Source organism: Rhyacophila brunnea, unplaced genomic scaffold (genome assembly GCF_057557595.1).
Source record: "Rhyacophila brunnea isolate RB1 unplaced genomic scaffold, BYU_Rbru_1.0 scaffold_3, whole genome shotgun sequence".
Taxonomy (NCBI): Eukaryota; Metazoa; Arthropoda; class Insecta; order Trichoptera; family Rhyacophilidae; genus Rhyacophila; species Rhyacophila brunnea.
The window spans coordinates 22,075,327-22,098,837 of record NW_028232965.1 but is presented as its reverse complement, the minus strand read 5'-3'; the positions used below and the strand labels follow the sequence as shown (position 1 = coordinate 22,098,837).

The 23,511-nt window shown below is 29.9% G+C and overlaps 1 protein-coding gene across 4 annotated transcripts in view; it reads right to left on the bottom strand.

Annotated features, from left to right (window-relative positions):
* The window catches only part of RapGAP1 (Rap GTPase activating protein 1), an 848,483-nt gene that overhangs the window by 380,073 nt on the left and 444,899 nt on the right, over nucleotides 1–23,511 (bottom strand). For 2 of the 4 annotated variants that reach the window (XM_085952289.1, XM_085952290.1), the window contains exon 2: nucleotides 11,778–12,084. The exons of the other annotated variants lie outside the window; for them this stretch is intronic. In XM_085952289.1, coding sequence (XP_085808415.1) covers nucleotides 11,778–11,860 — 83 coding nt within the window. In that variant the 5' untranslated portion in view covers nucleotides 11,861–12,084. The remainder of the gene's footprint in view (nucleotides 1–11,777; nucleotides 12,085–23,511) is intronic. 4 annotated transcript variants of the gene reach the window in all.

Here is a 23,511-nt window from a genome sequence, read left to right as displayed (position 1 = left end):
TATGCACTACCTATATATAATCAATATTATGTATTTAGACCAATCAATGTTGTGATTTAATATTTTTTTTCTGAATAAATATATATCACGCTAAAATAATGAAATAGTGCTAGGTAGTAGGAATAAGAAAAAAATTAACAGTGTGATAGCCAACCTTCGGTTAGAAGACGGTACTTCTAGAAGTAATAATTTGATAATGGTTTATTGTTTGAAACATCGACACATTCAGTGCAGTTAAGATGTGTAGATCTTTACAATATAATTTTATATAATTTCCTATGCGTCCCACAATTTAAGAATCTGTTACAAAATATTAAATTTCCAAGTTGTATTTTTGTGTAACATTTTTTCAGAGGTTTTTTCCTCTTGGTTGAGATTAATTAAGCCATGTTAAATGGGTCACAGGGTCAATCAAGATAGAGGTGTTTGTATAAAGAAAACCCGATGATTAATGATATAATTTATTAAAAGCAATTCTTTCATTTGCATTATTTGTCAACTTGATGACAACAGAATGTTATATCTTGGAAACATATTTATTTAATGAAAGTCATAAAAGATATATTTTATTTATTTTATATGATAAAAACAAGCTTTTTTAAATTTTGATATATTTTTGTATACGTTTATTATGTGAAGTGTAATATTAACATATTATAAACTATGTATTTTTATATAAATAAACGAATTATAAATTCGTATTTTCACATTTAATAATGAATTCAACCAAATTTGTAATGTGATTTATTTTTAAGTACTTGTATAAGTACATAATAATATGTACTGGCTATTTTGTTACAAGTGATTTTTTTATTTGAATAGGGTATTTTTCTCAAAAATATGATACACATAATCATTCTGCTAGTATAGAAAAACCTATATGGCGATGCTAACTTCAACAGAGTAGAAAAAAATATTTTTGCTGGGTGGTCCATGAGTACCTACGAGATCTTTAATGATAAGTAAAAATCTGTAAAATTACGAAATTTCAAAATAAAGAATTTATTGTAGCAAAGTAAAAAAAAACTGGCCTTAACACAATATTAGATTGATTGGGGACGTTAATTGCAAACCCAGTTACTTATATCCACTTTTAATTGTTTGATGTTTGTTAAAAAATTTGTTCAATAAGTACTATTTTATGAAATTATCAATTTTTTTAAGCTAATTGAGTTAAAATCTGAGATTCGTTGCAAAGTTAATAACAGTTTCTAATTATTATTAAAATTTGTTTTATGGGTTAGCTAAAATGTGAATTCCTATTTGTAATTATAAAAACAGATACTTATTCTAATAATTTTAATCCGCACTTTTTATGTGAATGTCTTGGAATAAAAGTTTATGCAGGTAACTGATCATGCAACTACTTAGTATAATTTATCTTTCACACAAGAAAAACATAATATTAATTTATTTAAGTTATGATGTCGTGGTTGGAACATGCTGGAACTAGCAACGCTTTATTTTTATATTATTTTTATGGTCGAAGCAATCTTGGTTGAAAGAATTTTCGATTCATGAGAAATGGATTCCTCGGAAAAGTGAATATCCTGCTTGCAAAACTGCTCACGTACGATAATAAAACTCTATAGAAATGCAACGCAATTTATTTGAAATCTAAAAGGAAGCCATGTTAATATCAAGGTCTCAAGAAACATAAAGTCTTTCGTACATCAATGAATTTACTTACGAACCATTTATGTATGCATGCCAAGCGATTTTAGTGTTTGTACAGAAGTTAAATCAATATGATAACTTTCTGAAGAAAATTGTTACTCGGCACGAATGTTTAACTTCCTAGTATTGACAAGAATATTTGAAAAGTGAATAAATAAACATATTGAATTTTAAATAATAAACCTTATATATCTACTTATAGAAGAGTGTGAGACAACTGTCATTGATGAATGCTCCACAATTCACAGTAAAAATGCAAAGTACAGATTGATTATAAAAATAAATACTTATACATAACAAAAAATTGTCAAAGAAATAATTCATTATCAATGAAATACTAATGCAACGGAAATAAATATTTAAATTAAATAATTGAAAACATAATTAACACATTTAATTGCGCTATCAAATAGGTTGATCGCGATCATGAAACATCACAATTTCCTACGGTGTAGTAACATGAAGACGATACGAGGAGCATTTGTGGGAACATACAAATTAATTCTTGTTAGTATAAGAAGGATTATAAATTAACTCACGAAGAAGTAGAAAGAAAGCGAAAGATAAATGCTCGTCGAGTAGATAAGGATTGATTTGACTAGATACATCATTTGAATAAAATTTGTATTGTATTATTTACAATATTATCACTAGATAAGGTATACTATGATATATGATAAACAATGTATAAAACGATGCAGTAGGTATTTATTATAATTAAGGCTTTATAGTTTTTACAAATGATAGCCATAAGATATATAAGTAAGAAAGACGAAACCCGAGGCACCGAAAGCAATCACTAGATATTAATGTTTACGAATTATTGATATAAACAAACAGTTATGTTGCTTAGAATACTATTAAATAAACTTAAAATGTTGCAACCAGAGATAAATTATAATATAATATAGCCCAACAATATAGCAATGGTGGGCATATAAAGATTAACGATAACAAAAAATGGTAAGATGTTGAAATTTATATATAATAGTATAATGAAAACAGAGACTAGAAAAAGAGAAAAACAAAGAAAAAAATATACGTTTCAATTTCAATCAGGGTTGATTATACAAAATGCTTGAAAAGGCGCGTTTAAAGGAAGCAGCTGAGTTATTAAATGGATTAACAGTGAAGAAATGACTATCGTACTTATTACAAAAGAGTCGACTGAAGGAGTTCAGGGCAAAATTAGAATCACTTCGGCTGACATGGTACAAAGGTTGGTATACCGTAAATCTCAATGGACAATAGAAACCCTCTCTTTGGAGTAGGTTCGACAAGCCAATAAAACAATTTAAGTATTCATGTCTAAAGATGGTACCATGAAAGACGTCATTATAATAATTGACAAAAATACTCGCGGTGCCACTCTTTGAAGACCAATCGTCTCTGATGCCGTGAGTTGCAGGTTAGAAATCCTGCATCTAGCAATTCCACGTGTTGTTTGCTGTTTTATGCGTTTTTCATTAATAAAAAAAATCAAATGGACGACAAGCGTTCCTCGTAAATAATACAATATACAGTATGCCAGCATGCTCTGGGAAGACATAAATATAATGCCAAGCGATAGGGGTGCTTGGAGGTACCGTGTGGTATCCATGTGCTACAACTCAGTAACGAAAATGGAATAACAAGAATACCGATATCTAATCTCACAATATTAAAAATATCATTAGTTTTTAAGTATTTTTTTGAATAAGTTTTGTCCAAACTAGCTAATAATACCGTACGACTGAATAGTAAATATTATTCTGAACAAAATTATTAATCCCATTAATAATAATATCCTTTAATATATTTTAAATAATAATTCATAAACAATATCCTAGAAAGATTTAAAAAATAAATAAACAATATTCATTTATTTTTGCGTTCGATTTGAGACAGCCCTAATATTCCTTGATATCAGACTTATCCCATCAATTGAAAAGTACGATTCATTCCAGCATGCCAAACGCGAATACTCAAAGTTAACAAGCCATATCACAACACGTTCGCCTGCATAGAATATACTGTAATACAAGTTTGATTGTGAGGAATCCTCCTTTCCCTTGACGTCGGTTGTAAAGAAAACATTCTTCGCGGGCCGTTAAAGGAATAGTTAGTAGGTTTAATTCTTTGTAAACCGATGAGCTCAAATGAAAAACATCGATCTTAATCCCTTGTAGAAATCAAACATATTATTCAATTACTTGTTCATTTTAACACAATTATTTATACTTAATGTCTTTCAATAATATATTTTCAAATAAGTAATTATCCTCATATTTAAAAAAAAAATGGAGTCTAGACCCAGACAGATGTTTTTTTTTTCAAATTTACAATCTACTATGAATAAAAAATAGTATATAAGTACTTACTCGATATAGATGTAGCATTATAAAAGTCATTAAACACACATAACAGGCATAAAGTTAATGCCAAATAAAAAAAAGTAACATAACCAATCATACCTTATTTGAAAAATAAAGCGTCTATGTTTTACCTGCATACATAGGTTTAATTCAAATGTGGCTATCTACCTACATAATTTAAATTTACGATAGTTTCAAGGACGGCATTATTTTTTAAGATTTCAATCATGTTTTAGAACAGTAAAATATTTCCTACAATAATGCTTACATGACTGTAGTACCTATTTAAATAAATCAATAAGAAATGTATTAAACATATTAAATAATTATAGTAAACATTCGAATACGTCAGTCTTTAGCAGTATTTTAGATTGTATTATAAATATCAAGATGACAAGTTAGTACTAATACAAAATTCTTCAAAGAAAACCATCTTCTAAGCCTAAGCAGATCTTGCTTTTAGTAAGTGTGCTAATTAACGCTGTGTGGGGTTGCGTTTTTAGGTATGTATGACCAGTGACGTCCCTAGATAAAATGCCGCCCCTAGGCAGCGCCAAAATGCCGCCTCATTTTTTTTATCCATTATTTTTATCATCCTTTCATGAGTCCAATATCTAAGAAATGTGTTGTATCGATACATTACCAACAAAATATCAGACTAATCGCTAATCTGCAAGTGTGGTCTCTGGTTTCTGGTCACCAAAGACGTTGAAAGGCAACGGAAGTAAACTAGATATTGTGAACTCGATAAAACCAGTGAGCTGATTTTTTTAATGGAAAGATATTTTCATTATTACTAAGTTTATGTAGTTATTTCTATATATTCCAAATGATTTTCCTCGATTTGCCGCCTTTTGAGTAACTGCCGCCCTCAAACGACGCTCAATCTGCCTACCCCCACGGGACGTCACTGTGTATGACCCTGTGCATACCGCGCCGACTGTCATCTAAATTTACTACTGAAGAAGGGTCGACAAGCGAGCGAGTAGTCAAAAAATTTCAAACACTCCGTTTGGTGGTTCATGTAGGCGCAGATGTTTATACGCCATGAAAATGAAACTGAAAAAAGTGCTATTAAGAATAATGATTAAATTGGCACCAAGTCATTTTACATTGGAAATCAATCAATAGCAAACTTCATACTCGTACTTACAGTTTTAATTTACTGAGCCGCATTCTTTTAAAAACATATTGCATTATTGTATTACTTACAAGTTTATTTATAAAGTTAGATTAAATACGATAGAGTATCACTATTTAAATCACAACACAGTAGGAGAGTAAGTAACTAAAACAATTCTTCAAAATCTGGCTGGTATTTAAAAAAAATTAGAAACTATGTATTCAATGCTTCCAATTCAAAGATTATTATTTTTTCTATAGCTACCTTTGAATCATATCAGAATTGGCACTGAAAAAGGCATTCACAGCACTAGAAGCCTCTGCCAAAAGAATGGGTGTACAAATAAACGAGGCAAAAACTAAATACATGCCTGTCTATGTCACACCACGAGAAGTCACACCAAAGTTAGATATTGGTGCATACAAGTTTGATACGGTCGACAGTTTCATATACCTTGGATCTCTTGTAACTCGACATAATGATATTACAGAAGAAATCAACAAGAGAATCATGTCTGCGAATAAATGCTACTTTAGCCTGTTAAGACATTTTAAGTCCCGCATACTATCTCGCCGAACAAAACAAGACACTTGTAAAGCCAGTGTTCACCTACGCATCGGAAACCTGAACATTAACTCTGCGAAATGAATGAGCGCTGAACATCTTTGAAAGAAAAATTCTCCGCCGTATATATGGACCGATCAGAGGTGGCACCAATTGGAGGAGAAGATATAATGCTGAGCTATACGGGCTGTACGAAGATTGCAGCGCAGTTCAATCAATTAAAATTGAGAGACTGCGATGGCTAGGTCATGTGCTCCGTATGAATGACAATGAATCGGCAAAGAGAGTGATGTCCAGCAATCCAATAGGACGTAGAAGAAGAGGGAGGCCAAAGATTCGCTGGTTGGATGGAGCTGCCAGCGACTGCCGTATTCTGGGTGTACCAAATTGGAAAGCGGCCACACTGGATAGAGATAGGTGGAGGGAGCTGTTGGAGGAGGCCAGGACCCACACCGGGTTGTCGCGCCCCTGATGATGATGACCTTTGAATCATATTAACATCGTTCAAGAGTCCGTAATACAAAAAGTTTGTAATGCCTACTCTAATAAAGTAGTTTACTCTCTATGGTTCCAATTTAAATACTCAGTTTATAATATCATTATTATACAATCCTTAATATCAAATTTATATTTTCATTATTCATTGAATAACACTAATCCTACGACTAGAAATGTCCATGTTTTTATAATTGATAATCTCGCTTTAAAAATTAGCATACAAAAAATACTAACATTATAATAATGTACGATAGAATGATTCGGCATTTATTATTATTTGGTTCACCAAAAAAGTGAACCAAACGCAGAGACGTTTCCGCAACTAAAAAGTTTGACAGGAAATAGAATTGAAACAACAGCCTACGGGTGCATTAGGAATATTTAATTAACTGCTTATACAAACAATAGCTTTATCTGATGTATGCTATACCAGACAACATTGATAGATAAAGAAACAAATACGCATGAACAACTAACTACATGTATGATTAGTGTTGAAGGGACTGTATTTGTATATTTTGCAATGTACACACTAATATTATTCGACTGAAGGAATGACAATTAAATATTATAATTATAAAGTTTATAAAGTGAGTAAATAACTATTATTTGACAAATTATCATCTTCATATCATGTCATTATCATCTTATTTAGCATCCTAGATGTAACGCAACAGGTATCCAGGAGACAGGCCAGGAGGTATTGTTTTTACGGATAATCATACAAACTGGGGCGGTTTGCAACCCTAGTCTCCAGACGATTTTTACATGCAATTGTTAATAGCAATTAGGTAAACGTATTCGATCTTTGGTATGGATCAAACACAAATTGAAAAAATATATAATTTAGGGAAATGGGAGATTTTAATCCATACTCACGTGATCTTCGAACCTTGTCTGGCCTTGAGACTGCCACTACTACATTGTGGAAAATATATTATAATTACCCTAATATGAATCCAAAAAATACAACACGTTCTCATCCTTTGATTTGAATTTAGTAATAGTTATGTTATGTAATATAAACATTAATAGTTATGTTGATATGATTTTGTTTTCAAAATAAATTTACAACATGTTTGTAGTCATTAGCAAACCAGTGAATGAATTAGCCTACACGCATAATTTCTCGTAATAGCAACTTTTTGCAGACAACTTAATATACACTAGTAATTATATTTGTGATCATAAATAATTGTCTATTCATGTAATTACCCCATCAAATAAATAGAATTTCCTTTTTAGTAGTGAGATTACAAAAACAATCTGAACTTGTTTGCATAATTAATTAGAGCAGTGTTTCATAGAGTGTGAAAATATAATGATGTCAATTAAATAAATCAACAGAGAGGCAGGTTCTCAGTAGGGTGGGGGGGGGGTTGAGAATTATACACGGTGATTGAAAAACTGTATCTAATGCAAAAAGGATTTAATTACTCAAATGCAGAAGACTGACAATACAGGTACGTACATAACATATTAAAGCATTACATAGCATGTAAGAAAATATATTTTCCCCTATACGTTTAGTACAGTTGGATAATATAGACAAGCAGAATGAGGAGGGATCGTAAAAGACGTTTTTCGAGATATAATTAGTAGCTTTTCGGTCAATCCCTGTAGGTATGTATAATTATAATACCGAATGAAAATATCAATACAGGTTTTTCGGTATTTATTATTGAATACCGGTATTAATACCGGTATTCGTAGAAATATATCAAAAGGTAGAAATATTTATTAGTGCATATAGCTATTAAAATCTCTTTAAAACATTATTTTGTAGCAAAAACCTGCTTACCTACATTTATTATGTTGACATTAAAAAATATACTGTATTGATCATAATATTGTAGAACTGACGATTTTTACGAATAATTTGAAAACATCGATAATTTTAACTAAAGTCCTCAAAAGGGTTAGTTTATCAAGTGAAAATAAGTCTGGCTGCAGAAAAAGGTTCTTATATTCAACGCTTGTACAATATGATTGAACATTTTGTCACGGATTTTTTCTATTTCGAAATAATATTAATGTTAATTCATTCAAACGATTTTATAAACATATTTGATGGATTTTGTTTTATTATTATTATTATATATGCAAAATAGTACAAAGTAATGAAGAAATAACATCAATTCATTTTCAAACACGTTAATGAATGTGCTTTCTTAATACCGAAAATTCCGGTGTTTTGAATTTTTGAAACCGGTATTTCGGTATTGATAATTACTAGAATACCGATTTTGAAGCACCGGTATTGCAATCCCTATGTATAATCATCGCGTGCATTTGGATTCATGGTGCATGTGAAGTTTTTCTAATCCTACTCATTTTGGGTATTAGAAATCAATAAAAAACTCATCATTATTTTATTATACTATTCCTTCCTGATATTATATATTTAAAATATTGAAGGTTTTTTACATAGAGAGAAATTAACGACAGGAACTTGCAACAATTAGGTATATAGTATATACCTTGTGTAGCACCACTACAGGGTGAGGGAGGGTTTGCCACGGCAACAGAATTCTTGAGGATATACTAGAAAGGTAAGTAGTATGACACTCCACCACCGCAAGAGTTCTTATTAATGAGAAGGTATTTCTTTGCTAATGCTATTTTGTATGTGTCGCCATTGGCATGGATTACATATTTTATGTTGTTTTAGTTGTATTAGAAAGCTTTTCAAATTTTAGTGTTATTCTTTGAGGTAAACCGAAAAGAATACTACACACTTCGACAGTAATATTATGAAATTGCTATTAATGAATAGGTACACGATACTATGACATATGAAATCAATGAATTTTTTTAAGTTGTAAAAGTACTTAGATACTTTTGAATAATTTTCGGTAACACAAAAAAAAAATATAGGGTCACGTTTTGCATGATGCTCTCTTTCTCGCTCTCCCGCGGCTCTACACACTGTAGACTCGAGTCGTGACGTTTGCAAAACGCTACGAAATTGTGAATATTGTATTTTGCTTTATTGTATTACTTGGTGGCTTTAATGTTTTTCCTACACTGCGATGTGACAATTACAGTCAAATAGAAATTACATAGAAAGAACTTATTAGGTATGTCATATTATTATCTTTTCATATACATATTATTAGTTTCATGGCCCCCACATCCTGAAGCGGGCCCCCAGGCTAAGATGTTTGGCGGCCCCCCCTACCTATCACTAAGGGTAAAGGCAGTGTGACGCGCTGCAGTAACGTTTTCCAAATGGTGTACGTGGTAAAATTGAGGTGTATTTTTAGCGATTTTCTGTATTTTTAATATGTACCTCAATTAAAATGCAGTTAAAAATTGCATCGTACAACCAAATATTTTTAATTACTAATATCAATGTAGTAAAATAGCGCCGCAGGTGACTTTTTTTACTATTAAAACAAATTTGTGATCTATGTTTATCTCACTTATCTGGTCGACTTGTCACGCCGGGCCCTTCCTGAGTCCGGGCCTCCAGGCTAGAGCCCTGTCAGCCCCCCCTTGTGGGGGCCATGATTAGTTTACTCGCACTGTACCCAATTTAAATATGGAAAAATAAATCAAATTGCATTATTTGTTGCACAATTTGGATATTTTACATAGTTAATAAATGTTAACTAAATTAAAATCGTTTAGTAACGAGTTTTTGCCACTGGTATAGAGTTGCAGACACCAGCGTGATTATATTGGATAAAGTGCTACGATGCATGATAATTTTCTTATATATTTATTAACAACTAAATCTCCGTCCTATATCTATCATTTTGCAATGTGTAGGCAGCTCCACTGGACAACTCACAACGCATAAATAATAATCGATTGATTATGTCGACCAATATGGGCAAAACATCAATATAACTTTGTATAGATAATAATTACCGTGATAATTTCATCCAACACTTGTCGACTCCCATTGAGTCGTGATCTTAATTGAAAAACCGATTAATAATAATACAATAGGTACACTAAAAGCGTGCAAAGGTTTATTACGTTCAATGTCGCCTATACGAGAACATTTTAAACTGACTACCAGGATTTGTTTTGAATTACGCGTATAAAAAAAATCGATCAGTGTTACACTGTTATTTATTATCCTAAATAAAAGGCTCCATTTCCTGCACTCAAATGTCAGCGTGACGGATATAAAACAGAAATATGTTAATCAGATAATCACATTAAAATTAAAACCTAATTAACGGTCAATGAAAAATGTCGTTTGGGTATTTAGATTACGTCTATAAATCATCTGATACAAAACTGCTGCATATAAAACTGTGTGGGTTGGATTAATTTAGATATAAGTCTTTGAAGTATCAATGAAAATATTTACATATTACATAGTTATAAAAAAGTCCTCTGAGATCGTTATTGAATTTTAAAAGTGAAAACATGACATTTTATAGGCAATTTAATAATTTGTTTACGGAAATCTTCAGTTAATGTGTATTTGTCTATGTAATAATTTATTTCATATTAATTTTATATTTGTCTCGTGTGCCCACTTCTAGAATACACTTCAATCCACATAATTTGTTATAAAGTTCACACCCAAACCATTAAAAGATGTCAGCAAATTTTTTTTTACGTTTTATTAACTTCAATATTCGTATTCTAGTTGAAACCTACAGTAATTTGTTAGAGATAACTAATCTACACAATACAAAATCAAGGCGAAAAATAAACTGTAAATTCAATATTCGACTCCCAGAACTATTGAGCATGATCCAGCAGACAGAAAATTGCGGCTCTTTGTTCATTGTTTTGAAGAAAACTTTTCTATTCATTCTTCAATAGACACCAAGGATTTATTATCTTTAAAGTTCTTCTATTGACATGTTCAATACCTCTATTCAGGTACTGGTAAATACATTTTATTTTTATTGTGTACCTGCTCAACTTAGTTTTTTTAATATGCTGATTGTATTGTACTATGTTTATATGTACGTATATATATAATAGCATTTTACCTGACAATAATATTGTATTGTTATCGTTATGTTTTAATTTCTATAAGTTTATGTATCGCTTACATATTCGGTCTTTATTTAAGATTCTATTTTTTTCAAGATGCATGCACCATTTATTAATGAATATATAATTAGCTGAAGGAATACTCAAAACAAGCATGTTAGTTATTATGCAATTGTAACCATAATGCAAATCATGGTTTTATAACTGCTATAGATAAATAACGAAAATCGTTCACTATTCGAATTTTGAATTATACTCATCACAGTACAAAAGACATACCAAAAATGTCAGCATGTAGTGGCCTCCTACTGGTACTGGTAGGTATATTTTATAATACAGTCTTAATATTTTGGAAGGACATAATCAATGTCTGAGTTTCTGACTTTGGAACCAAATGTGGTAATTTTAACAAGTAGGTACTTACATGGACGTATCGCGTAAATCGCCTCTAGATTTCGAATATCCAGTATAATCCATATATGGACTTATACGAAAACAAAAATGCAAAATACCAAGCATTGAATGATGGCAGATGATAACATAACAATATACAATTCAAAGTGTTCAACAATAAATTATAATCAACAACTTACAACAATTTCTTCATGTAACGTTTTTTGGCTGTCAGTAGAGTGTAGGTCTCCTTTCCACCTCCTCCTGATGAGAAGTATTTCATCTTGCACCAGCTGGCTGCTTAGAAGAATCTACATACTCTTAGTTTCACTTTTTTATAAAAAATCACTTGTCCACTTATTCACAATATAACACCACAAAATCCATTACATTATTTGTAATCTTTTTTAACCAGTTTTGTAGCGGAAAGAAGTTTGTCACTGTTTTCTTATTGCAATATTATAAGGAAATTTTATCATAATGTTTTTTTTTTCATTATAATTATTTCTATAGTAATAAAAAGAATATTAAATTTATTTATATTAAAAAATATTTGATTTACTTATTGAGTTAAGAATAAGCGAATTGTTAGATCTAAACTGTTGGCATTTGAAAACCAATATTCATTTATTATATTTATCATCATTCATAAATCACTTTTATACGTCTGAAAGGAATATAATAGGTAATAAAATTACTTATCATTTGCTATCCACACAAATCAAACTAATGCACGTTGCAAATATTTTAAATTCAACCTTGATCTGATTTCTCTTCCTATAATAAATTTTGGCTTTACAGATGACTAAACAACCGTTGTACCTATACATTGTTTTATAATTTGTTATGTATCGATAATATTTTTAAATTATTTATAGATGGCGGTATACAATGGTTTAGTATCGAGATTTATAATCTATCATGTATGTAGGCTATAGTGGAAACGTTTGATTTATTAATATTACAACTTTGAAATCACACGTCAAATTTGACAGCTAAATATCACGGCTGTAAATTACTTGTAACTTGCTAAAAATGAAAGGTTTACACAAATTATATCAGGTTTCAATTATACTCCTCTGCATTATAATAAAAAAAGATCGATTGTACCACACAAGACATGATATTTTCCCGTGGGCGATATGTTTTCACCGCGTGAAATTTAACGAGATACATCTTCACATTGTTATTATGAATTAAAATGTTCTGCGAATTGTATTTTTATCATTTTCATCCGCATTGAAAATTGCACACTGAAAACATAATAGCACTGGTTCGCTTTTATAGTTTTCCAAATGAAATCGGAATTAGAAACTAAATGACAATCAAGAATTTAAACAAGTTGAGATAATTCTCATTTTATATAGGATATTTTATGACTAAAATATTTTATTGGTACTAAATAATTCTGTGTCTTTATTGCGGAGCGGTTTTTGACGTTTAGTTTACTATATGTAATAATTCTATTATTTATCCATAAAATAAATAGTTTAACACCAAACGGCAGCGAAACTTTTGTCTTGTATAAAAAATTTTAATATTATAACAACATACATATAATTTCACACATCGTTAGGTACACAAAACGAAATCAAAAAGTTAATAAAACTAGCAAACAAACGACTTATCTATGTAATGTAGATCAAAGCGACTTTAAAAAATCTTCATGGGGTTCATATTGACGTATGGATCGGAATACTGGGCATTATCAATAAAACAATGAGAGAAATTTTAATATAATGATATTGACGATGAAGTTCGAAGCCGTATACAACAACATATTATCATAAAATACACCTGCTAAAAATATCTAAAAAAATATCTCACTAAAAAATAACGTTTCTTTACGAGTGTGCATATTACTACATTTCGCCATTTATATTGGGAGCTCGTAAATTTTAAATTACCTTTTCTATTTACAATATGTGCAGTCAGAAAATTATGGATTAATCACCGAAGACAGAATTTTCATACAATAAAAAGCTAGTAGAGATTTAGATCTAGATTTATGGTAGTTTGTTTAAACAACTGCTTAAAAGCTTTCACTTCTAAATTTAAATGGCAAGTTCGTTTCGACACCTGTTTTAATTAAACAATAATATTACTTAATAATACGCTTGAAATTAGGGAAGTAGCACTTGGGTCTATTCTGAGTCGAGTGTTAAAGGTTATCTTGGGGCCAGAAAAATAGCGTCAGGTAGGCGGGAAACGTGATTCACGAAGAAAGTGGAAATAAATTCATTATTATTATATGAAATCTTCCGACGCCGCGTGAGACATAATTCTTTCGTTGCAAACGGTAAGTACAAAAAGTATGAAATGTAATTTTGGTCTACTTCAGGTGTAGCCAACAATACCGTTATTTCTTTTCATAAATAAACCGACCACGGGATATAAAACGCGTTTACCAATATATGTAATATATCAATATCAAGTATCGAACGAGGCATATTGCTTATACATATTTCATTTTCAAGGAATTTTATATTAATCAAGAATAAAAAAAACAACTCCCAAAATAAACTTTGATTTAACACGTAACTAATATTGAAAATCTAAATGTAAAGCATTCTAAATCTTTTTTTAAGTTATTATGCAAGCCGATTAAAATTCAAAGTTTTTAATCAACATCAATTCATCAATTTACAAATTGATTAGGAATTTGATATTATGAAATAGATTTTAAATACCTGCACAAGAAAATTATATAATAATTTAAATTGTCAACAAATCAATTTGTTTCAATTTTAAACTAATAAAATGGTTTATCATAAAATAGAAAAAGAAATGATAACATCGGATTAGTTTTATTTTGATAATATGCATATTGGTTGAAAAACATTTCAGGCAATAATTACTTTCAGATTCGAATAGTGATAAATTACATCATATTAATAAATTTTGCAGATGAAAGTTAAGAATTATTTTATACAGCGACTTGTTTAACTTACTGTAAGTTTTTATTAAAGACTAATATAAATTTTTAATACAAAGTATTAAGTATAAAGTTATCTGTCAAACCGATCATTATTAAATGTGTCCTACATTACAAGCCGTCTATACTGATGCGTACATATAATTATAATTGTAATGTGCTCACTATGCACGATCAATTTGTCTTCATAATGGTTCGTGGAAATCAGAACGCACTGTTGAGTGCATAAAAGAAAATGCACCAGTTATGGAGGTATAAACAATACAGGGAACGTATTCAAGACAATAATTGAATAGTAAATGTTCATTTCTGCTTATTCAATTAGGTATCAGAGCTTCAGATCGAAATGAAGAGATAAATAAATAGTTTTGTCCATAACCGATGTATTTCTTATTGTTCAAAGAAAAAGTGATTTAATAAACGATTCTTAACTATAAGACGGTCCTCGTAGTTCATTGCGTAAGGTACTGGGAGCCCAGGGGATCGATTCCTAGAGAGATTAGAATATTACATTAATGATTTTAGTAAAGTAGGGTGTTTCTTTTATTGTTTCACTGCTATTACTACACTGATCTTTCACTATACTACTGTCGTTGGGTCTCATGATCTATTATAGTGTTAAAAAGAAAGAAAAAATAATTAACAAAAGTAAAATAACTTTATTACGATTCGGGAGTTTGGAAGAGTTATACGTCTTACGCCAAACGGGTAAATATTGACTTCGAGCTATTACAACAATAATATTATTCTTTAACATCAGTATATTTTAGATATCGTAGTAAATTATGCTTTGAAAATAATATAGGTAAGCGAATTTTCATAATTTGCAGATCCAACGTCGAGGAACGTAGGGGATAGAAAACAGGTGCAAACCTAAAAGACGATAATTAGATATGTATAAAATGACTATTTTTTAAATATCTCACATTGAATTTATGAAATATAAATGTACCTAATAATAACACGTGGTCACATATCGTCGTCAAAAATGATAGTAAATGTAAATATTTTTTTTAAAATTATAAATGAATGAAGTTGCCGTTGTTAGAACCAATGCGTCATTTTTCAGAATCAATAATGGTTCAAACTACTAGTAATATGATAAGAAATGTAAACAAATAATCAGCCAATGCGGAGAATTGCGTAGGTATATATTGACAAATATGTATGATATCGATCCCCTAGTAAGAGAATTACATTGCAGTTTGGCATTCAAAATTGTATTTATAACTGATGATAAAGAATATGTCAATATTAATAAAAAAGTAAATAGTATTACACATTGCACCTACGATGAACGAGTAGTGTGTTTGCTTATGGAGTCATGGGATTCGACTCCCGGATTTGGAAAATATACGTCATGCTTGTATAAACTTAATCAGTTGAGCTCCTTTTCTCGTAAAAAATCTGTCATCTATACAATATTATTTTTAAGAATTTCATTAGCGATAAATTAATTTCGCATGATATTTTTTCTGTCGGCTAAAATATAATATTGTCATACTATTTTAATTTGTGATACTATAATTAGTATAATGTCATAAACGCCAGTTATTGAAACCTCACCGTGTGATTCAAATACTTAATAAAAAAACAATTGCTCGTCCGATTTGTTATACGACTTGTAGGGATGTACGTCGTTTTTTATTCTCTCTGAGATGTGTAGCATTTTTTCGCGATGGAATTTTATCTCGAGGAACCAATCATCACGCTCTGGCAGGGACCAAAGATAGTATTCATGTGAAATTAAATGCGGCATAAAATTCTTCGATCCAGTTTAAAAATGGCAATGCGACATTGTGTCAGTGATGAAAACGGACTAATGTGATTGTTATTATTTATCTCGATTATCTCATCTACGTCTTTTAGCGGAGATGCTTACCTGACGGAATGTGCATTGCGTTCTATGAAATTGATGATCTATGAATAAACGTTTCATAGAAAGTTTTCTGATACATATTAATAGATTTATTATTTCACTGAATGCATAATTTCATTCTTCGTACTTTATTGACAAAACGATTATTAAACTTTTAAATTATGGTTTAAAACATTATACGGAAATCTTTTATTCACGGACATTATAGATATTCATTGGTTAATTTAACGTCATGCCGATGTCATACAAATTAAATTCGACAATCGCAATCGATGTAAATTTAAGAAGTATTTATTGTACGTAGGTACCTACATGTTATTAAATATAGTAGTTGAGAATAATAAAATTTCACATATTGTAATTGATGTAAGTAGGGTCTTACATGTTGCTTATTTGATGGATTACAATAAATACATAAAAAAATGTTAATACAATAGAAATAAAGATTGCATCATAATTTAAAAACTAATTTATTTTGAAATAAAAAAAAAACTTGTAATTGATAAATTAATAAACGAATATGTTTATCCAAAGGTTGTTTATTCAAAGACGCGGAGCATAATAATATTTAATGAATAAACATTCATTTAGAATTCGTTAACATTTTCGGCGACAAAATAAGCGGACTTTGTGTAATCTGTACATTATACAATCGCGTATGCAAAATACAATAAATTTCATACTTTGCGTATTTTAATGGTTCGCTCATGCAACGGCCGGATTGGCGAGGTAATGGCGGAAAACTGCATGAACGCAAAGTCTGCTAAGGAAGAAACAGATAAAATGTGAAACTAATTATTTTGCACTTCCTCCGTTTTGCTAGAGCACGACGCGCTTCTCCTGGCTTTGTTACTAGGCCTTACTGCGAATGCAATTATAGTGCACTTTATACGTCCACCCATATACAGTGAGCTATAATTCAATAATAAAATTATTGTAATGTATTATAGAGAAAGATTTTATAGATGAAGCTCTAGTCAATTTGATTACATCGTACAAATATTTTGTATTGCAAATTCATAATTTAAATTGATTTGTAAACAGAATTATCTATTAAATCATTAAACATTTTTATAAAAACTCTTTCCACATAGATTTTGCCAAAAGGCCGCTTCGAATCTTTCTATTAAATTACTATTGCAAATGGCCTTACGTATATTTTCGTCGCAAAAATTCTGATTATAGATGAATAATAGATGACATATTAACGAATATGACTTAATCCACAGGTTATATAAGTGTTTGATTTCATTTTCGTTTAATCTATCAATTAATATGATGCACACAAAACTCTCTCGTTTGTTTAATCATGTATTTATACAAAAATGACCGAGTGCTAATTAATTTTAATTTAGTCAATTTACACACGTTTTAAATGAGATATACGTACATTGTATAAACACGAAACTGCATTTAGTATGTTGAAGCTAGATCCGCGTATATGTTACGTATATTTAGGTACTAAGTCATGCATTATACAATTTTGAGGGGTAAGTATAATAGAGTCAATAGTAATTAAGGATTGTAATCCAGGCGAGAATTTTATAAATATGTCGGAATTACGAAATTGTTTTTTTTTAATTCTGGGATTACACAAAAACATTTTTTTAATAGTGTATAAAATCGACATAGATACTTTGCAAGCCGACAAAAATATGCCAGAAACAAATAAACTAACCATACATTAAATTTTAGCCTTTTCTTAACGGCCCACGTGCTCGTCGTAGGTTAAAATTGAGTTTTTATTGTATTTTCAAACCATGATCCTGGACACTCCTTAAACGTTGTAGATAATCTATTTATATAATTTTGAAGCCTTATTATCCTTTATAGTTATTTTAAACATTTTATGACTGCATAAAGTATTTTTGTTACATAAAATAGTATTCTTTTAAACCTCTCGTTCTAATGTTTTAGAATATAGTCATATTTCGGTACATAACTGTGCAGTGGTGTTAAGATTTTTTACATTTTTTAATTTTTAAACGCATTTATAAAACCATTAGCATAATTTATTACGAGATCATTTTTGTAAAATATTCACGATAAAAAATTATATTGATAATCTCTGTGATCCCAAATTTGACAAGAATTAGGCATTTTATTATTCAAAAAATCGGCAAGATTAACACATTTGAAGATGATTCTAAAGATATTTATTATAAGCTATGTCTTTGACCATTCAAGTGTGATAAACATCTTATGAATAATGATTGCTTTATAATAATTATTGACCTAAGAATAAGGTAGTGTTTTTTTGAAATACGCCATTTCTTTTGTTATTCCCCAGTGGTTAAGCTACAACATACGACCGTAAACATAAATTGACAAACTATAATTAAAGTAGGGAGTAAAATAATATTAACGCGCGTGTTTGAACATGTACCGTTAAAAAAAAAAAAAAAAAAAATTCGGTTAAGTACATGTTCAAACACGCGCGTCAATATCATTTTACTCCCTACTTCAATTATAGTTTGTCAATTTATGGCTACGGCCGTATGTTGTAGCTTAACCACTGGGGAATGACAAAAGAAATGGCGTATTTAAAAAAAACACTACCTTATTCTTAGGTCAATAATTATTATAAAGCAATCATTATTCATAAGATGTTTATCACACTTGAATGGTCAAAGACATAGCTTATAATAAGTATCTTTAGAATCATCTTCAAATGTGTTTTGCCGATTTTTTGAATAATAAAATGCCTAATTCTTGTCAAATTTGGGATCACAGAGATTATCAATATAATTTTTTATCGTAAATATTTCACTATAATAATATCGATATAAATTATAATGATGGTTTTATAAATGCGTTTAAAAATTAATAAATGTAAAAAATCTTAACACCACTGCACATTTATGTACTGAAATATGACTATATTCTAAAACATTAGAGCGAGAGGTTTAAAAGAATACTATTTTATGTAACAAAAATACTTTATGCAGTCATCAAATGTTTAAAATAACTATAAAGGATAATAAGGCTTCAAAATTATATAAATAGATTATCTACAACGTTTAAGGAGTGTCCAGGATCATGGTTTGAAAATACAATAAAAACTCAATTTTGACCTTCGACGAGCATGTCCCCCCTTAATAATTGATAATTTAGTAAAAAATAAGTTATTAACTTTACACACCTTTCCGATCTTGTAATACCATGAAGGTTAGAAGACAAACGGCATTATTCTTATAATTTTCGCTACTAATATATTTTTTAATATATTATTATAAACATAGATGTAGTAAATAATCAGATAAAGTATTTATATACAGAGATGCTATGAAATAGTTTGGCCAAATCTGAGAATCGTAGAGGTTGAGAATTTCGTAACACGTCGTTGTAAATGTTGTGATGTTTTGATTCATCACATAGCTAATCAATGCAATTGGTATATTATCTGTTTGCTATCTGTACTAGGTTATGAAGGAACTAACCCCTGTATCGAGGTTGCAAATCCTATTATAGTAGTAACTTCTTATCGTAACATAAGAATCATTTTCATATTAATATATACTTACGTAAAGATGATGGTGACTTTTGTCGATATAATCGATAACTACAGAATCTCACCTATCGTAAATATGACTATGTCTACAGAGTTCTCACATGGCAGCGCGCATGACAAGTGGTTAATGGGAATGCGTACTTTCGTCCGAAACAGAATACTAAATACCTTCGGTTTATGAGATTCTAATGTGCATGACTGCAGTTGTGCCCCCTGAGAAATTAAATCTCTCAAACAATAAATCAGCAACAACAGAGGTAAATTTGTTTTAATCTGCTGAATTCCCCGGACGGTATACCAGGCAAGTCCAACTTCGAGTAGGCATTGATCTACTTACTATCCAGTATCAAAACTTATAGTTCTCATATTGTCATTGTTCAACTTGAACAATCGTATTATATTTGGCTAGCGGCATTGAGACTTTGTAAATTAAACAACAACACTTGTATTTCACAATCTCAAAAAATATGTACTCAAATTCCCATTCGTCTCGTGAAAATGATAAGTTTTGGTTTTCTTAAAGGAAATCTTCACACTCATTTATTATCATACTATACAAAGAGCCTACTATGCAATAATAAAAGTAAACTACGCCTCAGTTAAAAGCGCGGTGATTCACGCGATTGCTTTCTTTCACTTCTGCAATACGAATTTAAGTGATACGACTAGGTCATTCAGGTTTAATCATGGTTAATTTGAAAATTACTTCCACGGAAGCTTGTTAAAGAAATAAAACTGGGAGATGTTAATACTACTAACCCTTCAAAATATTAATGAAATCATATTATTCTATTACAACTGAGCGTATACACATTTTACATTCTTACATCAACAAAATTCATTCCGCGATCGACGTGAAAAACGTATATAATAATATAATAAATATATTTATTATATATATATATGATGCATGTTAAAGCTGTAGTCAACGGATCACAATTCAATACTATATAGATATAAAACAAATTCAATACATCATGTTTATTGTGAATTCCAAGAAACTATCTTTAACTGAGTGATTTTCTATACAAATGAATTTAAGTTGCGTTATCAATAATCGTCGAAGGATATACTTATTATTATACAAATTATATACAAGCTTAAATGAAGAAGGTTTAAATACTCCATTATCAAATACATTTAACACAACGGTATATTTATAATATTAGTTTGTTGTTATTTATTTAGTTAAACATCTCAACCAGTCGTGCGCGTAAAAAGTATGAAAAGAAAACTGCTTTTTACATGAATCATTTCTAAAGAGAATTTTTCAAAATACGTTATTAAACGCTACTTTTTATAAAAATACCATGTACTTACTAAATAAAAGAAAAAACTTCATTTAGATTATTAATAATGTATTCTTATTATAGTTACTATTAGTGTCACGAAGCTTTATAAATATTTATTTTTGATAGAGGTAATTACAATAAGAAAATTTTAACCAATACAAAACTGTGGTATTTGAAGGTTGAATGGAATATTATAAGTACAGTTCATTTCATTATTAATAATTTATTGATATTTTACACTATATCGAATTTCAATTTTTTTATAATATTCAAAGAAGACTACCGGAACCGATGGATAATATCTAGAATCTAGAACGTACGGTCATCTATCATTCAGTTAAAACTTTTCCGGTTGCCGAAAAGTGTTTCCGAAAAAACATTTGACATAATTGTGAATAAATGGCGACATAAAAAAATCATCGATAGTGCGGTATCGTTTATTGTTTGTAACGATTGATTTGACTCGGTCGTGACTCATTGATCCATCTTTGTGGATTTGTGAGAGACCGAATCTTCGAGTCAAAAGACTTATTCGCTCTACTAAGTATGTCCACTCAACTGGGATTAGTGTATACTTTTAAGGCAGTAGCGTACCAAAAATTTTGACGAGGATAGTTGAATAGAAAACTTCCCACGTCTTATTTTTCGTAGGGTCATAATCGATTTTAGTAATATTCCTAGAAATTTTACTCTCACAAATACTCAAAAGCACACATACGATTTCCTTATTTGTACTACCTATGCGATGAGTTATTAAATTTGACGTGAGATGAAACATTTTTTTATTTATTTCGACTTTTTCGAACTGCTATTACTTAATATTAATAATAATTTTCTTATTGACCTTTAAATACTTAATTAAATTTAATACTTTAAATACATTTTCATTTTTTATAAAATTCAATTTAAAAATTATATCTATATATAAGTAGGTACTAATAGATTTAAAAAATATTAATTACATCACATTTTTATAATAGTATCCCACTACGTTTTATACATTTTGTTAGTTAAATAGCATTTTAAATTGGCATTTTTTGCGTAGATTTCTTATCAAACATGTTAAAAAAGGTTTTATAAATGTCTAAAGTAAGTCTATAGAAACGGAGACTTAATATAAGGATGTGAAGATGTAAAAACTTTACAAAGGTTTGTGATTAAATTAGCTTTTCGCATTGCAGATTAACTGTAGCAAGCTTCACGTGCATAAAATGTCCTTGAATATGTGTCACGAGCGAAAAATAATCGTATACATTTACATGAATAATCACAAAAAATCTAGACCATGTAATACACTGAAACGACAAAGCCATCGTATTATTTATACTGCCATGTTTCAACGCTGTCAATGCATATAATATTAATTGTTATATAGCTACCAATTAAATTATACTAAAGACCTTCTAAAATCCATATAAAATGTTATAAACAAAAAACTCAGATGACTTCCACTAGGTACAGTAGAAACTTTTTGTTGTTTACGACTAAAGACAAAACTTTAAAGCTAATTACCTCACATTTATTGAAAATGTAATTTGTAGCATCACACCGTCATACGATTACTGTAAAGTGGGTTGATTTTTTTCAGGCGTCAATGCTGTAAATTACTATAAATTTTGATGTTTTAAACAATATAATGAATGACAGTACTATTATCGCGCCTTGACCCGGTGAGCAAGTACACCACTGACCAAAAGACAAATTCTCCGTCATTTAGGCACGCACGACTATGTGAGAAACGAAAACTATGGCAATTACTGTCAAATGATTATTTTTTTCTTTGAGACGTCGCAAGATTAGATAAATTAACCGCGAGAGTCTTATATAAAGATGACCCCGCACTAGATGACTGCTGCATTGTCAGCGGATTTCGATTCATTCATTTAATTTTCGTCCAGATACTTCGAACTGCGAACAAGTATAGAGAAATAACTTAGCCGTACGTACTTACATACATAATTAACAGCTCTATTTAAAAAAAATGTGTAAATTGGTATAATAGTAATTAAATATGATAAAAACAAAAAAAAATGAGTTTACGACATTCATAATATGAATTTGATTACTATTATTACTAATACACCTGTAAATGGATTTTTTTATAAAACATACTTGCAATAATTGACAGTAATAGGTGTTGTAGGTAATTGTATTTTAAACACTTTTAAAAACTCTACTCTAGTATCATTGTACTTACGTTTAAATCTCAATCAAATAACTTAAATGTTCACGTATTTCGTAATAGACACTATCATGATATCTGCACCTCAGTCAGTGTGCCTTCTTCGATTTTGAATTCACTTTTTGAGCTTATTCA